The sequence below is a fragment of the Mirounga leonina genome, unplaced genomic scaffold, assembly GCF_011800145.1.
Source record: "Mirounga leonina isolate KUSES-001 unplaced genomic scaffold, KU_Mleo_1.0 Mir_175, whole genome shotgun sequence".
Taxonomy (NCBI): Eukaryota; Metazoa; Chordata; class Mammalia; order Carnivora; family Phocidae; genus Mirounga; species Mirounga leonina.
In genome coordinates, this window is record NW_023270453.1 from 21,275,614 (window position 1) to 21,284,747 (window position 9,134).

At 50.0% G+C, this 9,134-nt stretch overlaps 2 protein-coding genes across 2 annotated transcripts in view; both read left to right on the forward strand.

The window, feature by feature from the left end:
* LOC118021974 (hemoglobin subunit alpha-like) overlaps nucleotides 1-750 on the forward strand; it is a 1,384-nt gene extending 634 nt beyond the window's left edge. Inside the window, exon 3 of the mRNA XM_035022456.1 lies at nucleotides 730-750. Within this exon, the coding sequence (XP_034878347.1) occupies nucleotides 730-750 (21 nt within the window). The remainder of the gene's footprint in view (nucleotides 1-729) is intronic.
* A 1,484-nt stretch (nucleotides 751-2,234) lies between these two features.
* HBQ1 (hemoglobin subunit theta 1) lies at nucleotides 2,235-3,178 on the forward strand. Its single transcript, XM_035021788.1, has 3 exons — nucleotides 2,235-2,408; nucleotides 2,549-2,753; nucleotides 2,846-3,178. Exons 1-3 carry the CDS (start codon nucleotides 2,314-2,316, stop codon nucleotides 2,972-2,974), a joined length of 429 nt encoding a protein of 142 aa, XP_034877679.1. The 5' UTR covers nucleotides 2,235-2,313; the 3' UTR covers nucleotides 2,975-3,178.
* The last annotated feature ends 5,956 nt before the right edge of the window (nucleotides 3,179-9,134 follow it).

Consider the following 9,134-nt stretch of genomic DNA (forward strand, 5'->3'; position numbering starts at 1 on the left):
CCTCTGTACGCCTCCGTTCTCTTTGTCTGCGAACGTGCCGCGGCGCCCGGAGGGGGCGGGGGGGGGGGGGTCTCCTCGCTTCCACCAGGGACCTGTCCGCAGCGTCCAGGAGAGGGAAGGCAAGAAAAGGGCAGAGGAGGGGAGTGGGGTGGGTTCTGCTGCCACTGCTTGGGATTCCCCATCTGCACCTGGAGTGGTCCCTTGCGTGCATTCCATGTCCCGCGTTTCATTTCAGAACTTTGCAGATTCCGCTCCCATTTGCTGAAATGATGAACCGGGTTTCCATCTTTACATTTTATGACACACACTTGGTCTGAGAGTTGATGGTCTCCAGCCTGGACTTCTGAGGTCTCCCACTGCTCTCCCTGAAGTTGGGTGGTGGGGAAGACCAGAGGTCAGGCTCCTGGAGTCTCACGGAATGGCCCCTACCCATCAAGTGCTTCCCAAGTACACACACAGTCTAGATGGAATCGGCATGAGCAGTGCAATTGCAGAAGCCAGGTGATTTCCTGGTGGCGCCTCTTTCTCCTGGTGTCACTTCCAGGACACTCCCTCTGAAGATACTGACATCCTGGGGCTTTGTGGATCTGGAGGCCTGGTTTTGGGGGCCAGCTCAGCAGTTACTGCATAGCCCAGAGGCCCACCAACTCCCCCCCCCACATACACACACTGCAAGGGAGAAGAGCCAGGTCCTGGGAGTCAGCACTTCCACGTGCTTCCTCCCCTCAGAGCAAGCCCCTAGCGCCTTAGGCGTCTGGTCCCGGCAGCCATCCAGGCCCGAGCCCTGTTCAACTAACAGCAATGTCTTTTCTTCTCTGGGTCCAAGAGTCATCCTTGGAAAATGAGATGGCAGGTCTCTGCCTGAGTTTGTGATACTTTTAGCACAGCTGGGGGCACAGTACGAGCTCTCAGTAAGAGGCAGTCTTCCTTCTTTTATTATTAGGAAAAATTATTTATTATTATTAAAAAAAATTTTTATTTTTATTTAGCCCAGGAGGGCCTGGGCTAAAAGTGGAAACAACCCAAATGTCCATCAGGGGATGAATGGATAAACAAAACACAGTCTATCCATACAGTGGAATATTATTTAGCCATTAAGAGCTATGAAGTGCTCACTGACACAGCCCACAGCGTGAAGGAACCCGGATATGACGCTAAATGAAAGAAGCCACACAGAGAAGTGTGTGATTCCATTCACATGAAATATCCAGAATCAGCGAATCCACAGAGACAGAGAGCAGACTGGTGGGACTGGAGGAGAAGGGTTATGGAGTGACTGCTAATGGGGACAAAGTTTCCATTTGGGATGATGATAGTGGTGGTTGCCCAACATTGTGAAGGTGGTTAAAGACACTGAATTGTACACTTCAAAATGGCTTATATGGGCGGGGGGGGGGGCGCCTGCGTGGCTCAGGCAGTTATCAGACTCTTGATTTCAGCTCAGGTCATGATCTCAAGTTTGTGAGATGGAGCCTGGCATCGGACTCTACACCTAGCTTAAGATTCTCTCTCTCTTCTCTGCCCTTCTGCTCTCTCTCTCCCTCTCAAAAATAAAATAAAATGGCTAATATGGTAACTTTATGTTATATTAATTTTACCAAAAAACAATATTTTTTAAGTAGGCTCCACAGCCAGCGTGGAGCCCAACATGGGGCTTGACCTCAGGACCCTGAGATCAAGACTTGAGCTGAGATTGAGTCAGTGGAGTAACCAACTGAGCCACGAGGCGCCCCCCCCCCCATTTTATTAATGCGTAGAGTGGTGCCTGGCACAGAGTGAGTGCCCGGTATAGGTATCAGGTATTACTTTTGACATACATCCGAGGCATTTAATAAATGTTTACTGTCCTGAAAGGAATATCTGCTATGAGCCAGGCGCTTGACATTTGTTACCCACTTAATTCTCACAACGGTTTTGGGAAGAGGACATTTTTATGTTCATTTTACACAATAAATGTGAAAACAGACTCCGAGAGTGTCATAATAGGCTCTGGAGGAAGGGAGGGAGAATAAGCTGACGATCAATGTCAAAATCCACGCTAAAATTCAGTGTCCCCTAATACTAACGATAATAATAATAAACTATTACTTTCCATATAGTAAACACTACAAAAGTGGGGTCGCGCGGTGCATGGCCATGGGGAAGGTCCCAGGCTCCGGGACCCCTCAGAACCCGACTCTACCAGCAGAGGTGCGGCGCGGACGCGGCGCGGCGCCCCCTGCAGGCTACGGGCGGGGGGGCGCAGAGAAACCACCGGTCGCGCAGGGGCAGTGACAGGGCGCGGGGCGCGCGCGGCTGGACGCAGGCTCCGCGATGGTGCTGTCCGCCGCGGACCGGGCGGCAGTGCGCGCACTGTGGAGGAAGCTGGGGAGTAATGTCGGGATCTACGCGACCGAGGCCCTGGAGAGGTGCGGGCCAACAGGCCCCAGCGCCCCACCGGCTCCCGGGCTTTGCGCCCGCCGCTCCGGGTGCCCCCCGCCGCTCCGGGTGCCCCTTCTCCCCAAGCTTCCTCCCCCGGGCCGCACCTCACTCGCCCTCCCTCCCGCAGGACCTTCATGGCCTTCCCCACCACCAAGACCTACTTCGCCCACTTCGATCTGAGCCCCGGCTCCGCCCAGGTCAAGGCCCACGGCAAGAAGGTGGCCGACGCGCTGACCACCGCTGTGGCCCACATGGATGACCTGCCAGGCGCCCTGTCGGCTCTGAGCGACCTGCACGCGCACCAGCTGCGTGTGGACCCCGTCAACTTCAAGGTGAGCACGCGGGCCGGCGCTGGACCGGCTGTCGCCGAGGAAGGGGGTGGGGGAAAGGTGGCTCCGGGCGGGACGACTCCCTCTCCCCGCAGTTCCTGGGCCATTGCCTGCTGGTGACCCTCGCCCGGCACTACCCCGGAGACTTCGGCCCCGCCATGCACGCCTCGCTGGACAAGTTTCTGAGCCACGTGATCTCGGCGCTGGCTTCCAGCTATGGCTAGACTCGAAGGGGGGCGTCGCAGGACCCCCCAGCTGCCCCTCCCGCGAGTTCCAGAGTTCGAGTAAAGTCCCCGGAAGAAAGCCTCAGCCGGCGCGCGCGTGTTCTCTCTGGGGGCGCGCGCGGGTCTGCGGGGTGGGGGTCTCAGAAACGCCGGAGTCGCACCCCACCGTCGTCAGACCCGGGCGCGCCCCTGGCTGCCCTCTGGGCGCCCCGGGCGGTCGAGGGGAGGATCAGGTCGCCCCCACCCCCGGCGCCTGAGGCGAGCTTGGGACCCTTAGTAGTGCCCCGGCCAACGAGGTCCGGACTTCTTCCAGATCCCGGCACGCGGGGTCGGGACCCTCCGCCTGGCCCCGGACCCCGCCAGAACCGCTAGCAGGGGCCAGCCTCGGCGAACGTGAGGGAGCGGCGCCCCCTGCCGGCGCGGCCCGGGACCTGCGCAGACCTAGGCCCTGGAGGGAGGGGCCTGGGGGGGCCCTGGAGGGAAAGGCCTGGAGGTCTTGGAGGGGCCTGGGGGCCTTGGAGGGAGGGGCCTGGGGGCCCTGGATGGGCAGGCCTGGGGGGAGCCCTGGAGGGAGGGGCCTGGGGGCCCTGGAAGGAAGGGCCTGGGCGCCTTGGAGGGGTCTGGGAGTCTTGGAGGGGCGGGCCGGGGGGGTTCCCTGGAAGGAGGGGCCTGGGGGGCCCTGGTGGGAGGGGCCTGGGGGCCCTGGAGGATGGGTGTGAAAGCCCCTCCGCCAGACCCTGGACCTGGTTGGATGGCTGGAGCCGTGTAGCAGACAAGGTGCATCAAGGAGGCAGGCTGGAGCCCTGCCTGCATCCCACACTTGAAAGGAGACAGACGTCAGAGCGTGTGTTTTTATATTTTTCCTCTCAAAATCAATCAGTCATTGCAGAAACTTCAGAAAATACCCCACTTACTGCACCTTCCTCTGTATCCCAGTGGGTCCAGCACATTCATTATTTCTTCAGCTCCCACTTGACACATGGGGAAACTGTGAACAAATGGGGAGGATATGGGGGTCAGATTAAGAGCATGCGTGTGACACACACACACACACACACACACACACGGGCAGTAGCAATCCCATGCAGACATGCAACAAGCTAACATTTAATGTGTAGCCTTTCAGGTCCTTCCAGGAACATTTAGACATGCTTTTCTTAAATGGTATCCTCAAAGTGACACTGGAAAAAGTGGACACATTGGACTATAGAGAGAGGAAAAAACCTCGGTATGGGGAGGAAAAAAAACCATGAAAAACAGCACAGTTAAAAGAGGAATTAGAGAAAAATATTTGCCACAGATGGCAGTCGAAGGGTTATTACTTCTCTTATACAAGACAGACCTCCACAACCTTTTTCCTTCCCCCACCTTTTTTTTTTAAGCTAGTCAACCCAATAGAAAAATAAGCCAAAGAATTAATAGGCAACTCACAGTGTACCGATGGCCAAGAGACATTTGCAATGATCCTCAAAGACGTGCATGTTAAAATGCTTTTTAACAAGACACTTAGCATGAAAAAATATTAAAAAGGCAAGATTTAATACACTTCTGGTAGAAGTGTAACTTAGAATGATCTTTTGGGGGACTCCTGGGTGGCTCAGTCGGTTAAGTGCCCAGGTCATGATCTCAGGGTCCTGGGATCCAGCCCTGCATGAGGTTCCCTGCTCAGCTGGGGGTCTGCTGCTCCCTTTCTCTCTGCCCCCACCCCTGCTTGTGTGCTCACTCTCTCTCAAATAAATAAAATCTAAAAAAAAAAGAATGACTTTTTGGGAAGGTAATTCAGTTGTATACAGTTGTGAGCTGGTGAGTGTCTAATGACTGGCACTCTGGAAAATGGGGAAGGGGGCTAATTTGTAGCATTTGCCAGTTTCCATGGTGCCATCATGGTTGATTTCAAGTTATCAATATGCTATCACTGAATGGAAAATTAGGAAGAGATGCATAGTATCTGCCATTGTGTTGTATTTCCACTGTCCAAATACAAAATAAATAGAGGTGAACACAGAGAATAAGAACATAGATAATAGTAACTTGTAACTTAATTAAAAGTAATGAGTTTTCAGTATTTATTACTTTTGTTTTTAACATAACCTATTTATTTGTAAATTAATACAATTTAATTTTTTTTTATTTTATTTATTTGTCAGAGAGAGAGAGCACAAGCAGGGGAAGCAGGGGGAGCGGCAAAGGGAGAGGGAGAAGCAGGCTTCCCGCCAAGCAAGGAGCCCAACATGGGGATCGATCCCAGGACCCTGAGATCATGACCTGAGCCGAAGGCAGACGCTTAACGGACTGAGCCACCCAGGCACCCCTAGTTTTTTAATAGTGATGCTCTCAGAATTCCTGAAAATTTACCATGAGCTAATACGGGCAGTCTCCACTCATCAATGGCTAGATCCTTTAAATCCAAAAAGTGCACCCCGGGGCACACTTTGGTTGTGGAGCAGCCTCCGGCAGTCTCCTCTACTAATGGGCTCCATGGCCTAGTGTCCTGGTTCCCGCCACCTGCGATTGCACGTCGAGGCCCTCGGGAGGTCGCCACCCCACGAGCGACAGCATGGCAGCCATCCGCTCAGCAGCTCGCTGGTGGCCACCCATGACTACAAGTTTATTTTACACTCGTTGCAAGGCACATGGTTTCAGGGTGTCAGGAAGGCTTGCTTGAGGCTTGGGTAGTAAAGAGTGGGGTTCTCTGAACTTCCTTTTTGGTGTTTTGCTATTTGGATATAAAAGAACCCAATTGCTGCTTCTTGCTGCAGCCTGCCTAGTCTGGGGGGGGGGGGGACCTGGTGTGTGTGTGTGTTGGGGCGGGGGGTCTCTGATGAGCCCAGCACCTCCTGAAGCCTGGTGGTGGCCATTCAAGATTAATCAAAAATTAAAATTCAATGGATAAGTTTAACAGATAAAGCAACCAGTTAAACAAAACAAAACAAAACAAAAAACCAGTGCAAATTCTCTAAGCCTGCAATATCGCTTTTGGGAATTTATCCTACAGAAAACAGTGGCACACATATGTAAAGATGTATGTACAGTGATGTTCTTTGCACAATCATTTATTAGAACTGAAAAATGTTTAAAAATAAGAAAATATGGTGCACAACCAACACATTCACCAGTGGAAAAGAAGTTGAACTGTGTTGCAAGGGACCACTGTGTGTAACCATTACAGAGAATGAAGTCAGCTTCTGAGCACAGACAGCGAACGCTGCTGGCCAAGACGTTCACGTATCAGATCATGCTGTGGGTCAGTGTGTAGAACACAGATCCACCTTCACACTGGTACGATCACAAGACTTGACATTATACACTGAATGTTAGCAGCATTTTTCACAGGCCTGAGACCAAAGAGACCAAGAAGCTTTCACCACATTTCACATAATCCCAGAAAAGGAAGTAGGTTGGGGTATGAGTGATTTTTCATTTTTACAAATAATTTGCAGAAAATCTTGCTCTGAACATCTGTAGCTAAACTTTGATTACAGAAACATTCACACAACTATTGTCTTGGGGGATTTTTATAGAAGTGGAATTTCTGGGGTGTATGGTATGCTCATTGCCCAAATTGCCTTCCGTTACAGCTTTGCCAGCAGGAGGAGAGTGCCTGCATCCCTCCACAGGGGTTGGCAGCTCCCCTTTGACTACTAGTGAAGGTGAATGTGTGAACTGCCCACCTGTGTCCTTTCCCATTTTCCTACTGTGGCATTCTTCATCAGATTAGCCCATAGAAGCCCTTCTAATGTAAATCCATAGAAGACTTTGAGGTCATTTTGGGCACTGGAATTACTTGCCCATTTTTTTCTATCTTTATTTTGTGTGTGTGTGTGTGTGTGTGTGTGGCCGGGGGTGGGGGAGTGGGGGGGGGGGAATGCTTCCTCCAGGTACACCCAGCTCTTCCTTCAGGGCTCTGGGCCCCTGTCATTGCTCCAAGATGGCCTGTTCTGAGCTGCCATTTCCAACCTGGGAAAAGTGGCTATAGTTTCATTTACAGCTAACTAAAAATGCTGGGCAAAATGGTTTAAATAGTTGGGGTTTTTCTTTTCAATGTTTTTAATTAAGTAAGCTCTACACCCAACGTGGGGCTTGAACTTACAACCCCAAGATCAAGAATCACACAGTCTACCGACTGAGCCAGCTGGACACCCAGGCTAAATGGTCCTAAAAGCATCAAAGAGCAAACAAGATAATAAGGAACTTTCAGGCCTAAAACTAAGGCAAGAACTCAGAGAGGGAGAGGTTATCACAATACCTTAACTACCTGGGTCCTGAGGTATTTGCCAAAACTAGCAAATGTGGGCTGGAATCTTCTTCCTCATGGGCTCATGGGTTTAAAAAAAAAAAAAAGCCAGTATAAGCTGATGTGCTCAATAGGTGACTCCTCCCCATAAAGCTGGGGCCCCAAAAGGCTACACCTACTGGACAATTCTCTCTTTTCCTCAAACAGGGGGCCTGAGGGAAAAAATACCTTGGTGTTTAGCAGAAAAGGGAACATCATTTACCCTGACAAATTAAAATCCCATGATCTGCAACCCAAGTTCGTATCACCTGAGTGGTCCCCCCAAAAATCTCAGGCTATGGATTTCATTTAAAATGATCCTGGACTCGGGGCACCTGGCTGGCTCAGTTGGACCAAGTGTGACTCTTGGTCTTGGGGTTATGAGTTCAAGCCCCACACTGGGTGTAGAGATTACTTAAAAACTAACCAAATAAAAATCTTTAAAAAAATTTTTTTTTCAAAAATGATCTGGACTCCCTCATAGGCCCCAGGCACCTAGCAGAAGCAAATAAATCCTCCCTAGATAAAGGCACTTCATTATAGGCCACAAAGGGCAAAGAGCAGCAAACTCACCAGGCATACAAGGAAATAAGGCACACCATGTATGAGAGCCAGCAGACACATGAGTCAGAGCAACAGACCCACAAGGGTCAGGCACTGAAGATGTCAGTTTCAATTATGGGTGTGCCTACTATGTTAAAAAAAAATTAAAGATGAGATTTTAAATATCTGCAGGAAGTAACAAAATATAAAAAGTGCCATAGCATATATGATAAGCTGGAATTTTGATATGAATTGCATTAAACCTGTGTGTGTGTGTGTATATGAAGAAAAGACAATCATCAAAAATTAATATTCAATGGATAAGTTTAACAGATAAAACACAATCATAGAGAGAAGTAGGGAGCTTAAGTTAGAATAAATTCTCCAGACTACAGCCCCTGCACCCCTGAGCAGGAGCTCCTCCTGAAATTCTGTACCCCTGGAGCCTCACGCGCCTCATCCTATCCTGACTCTAGTAAAGGATGTACTTCAGGCAGAAGAAAAGTGAGACCGGGGAGAAGCCTGAGATGTAAGAAGGAATGGACAAATAAAGTGGTAAACGCAAACATTGATTATATATAAAATAATGTCTATGGGGTTATAAAGAAAAAAGCCTCGACAGACATAAAACACTAGACAGTAATAACTCAGAACTGAGTCATGACTCCATGGCGGTCAAGTGCTCTTAAGTCCTTGTATCATCTGGGAGGCAAACAATGTTTTTATTAACTTTAGATTTTGGTAGGTGTATTCATTTCCTATCACTGGTGTAACACAAACTTGGTGACTTGACACAAATTTATTCTCTAACAGTTTGGGAGGGCAGAAGTCCAAAATCAGTTTCACTATGCCGGAATTGACATGTCAGCTGGATTGTGCTCCTCCCTCAGGAGCCTTTGTGGGGGAAATCCCTTTCCTTGCTTTTCCAGCTCCTAGAACTGCATTCCTTGCATTCCTTGGTTCTTGGCTCCTTCCTCCACCTGTAATGCTCGTCGCATCTTGCCTTCTTCTGCAGTCCAATCTCCCCCTGCCTCTCTCTGATAAGGACCTGTGTGATCACATTAGGCTCATCCGGACAATCCAGAATAATTTCCCCATCTCAAAATTCTTTTCTTTTTTTTTTTTTTAAGATTTTATTTATTGGGCGCCTGGGTGGCTCAGTTGGTTAAGCGACTGCCTTCGGCTCAGGTCATGATCCTGGAGTCCCGGGATCGAGTCCCGCATCGGGCTCCCTGCTCAGCGGGGAGTCTGCTTCTCCCTCTGATCCTCCCCATCTCATGCTCTCTGTCTCCCATTCTCTCTCTCAGATAAATAAATAAAATCTTAAAAAAAAAAAGATTTTAT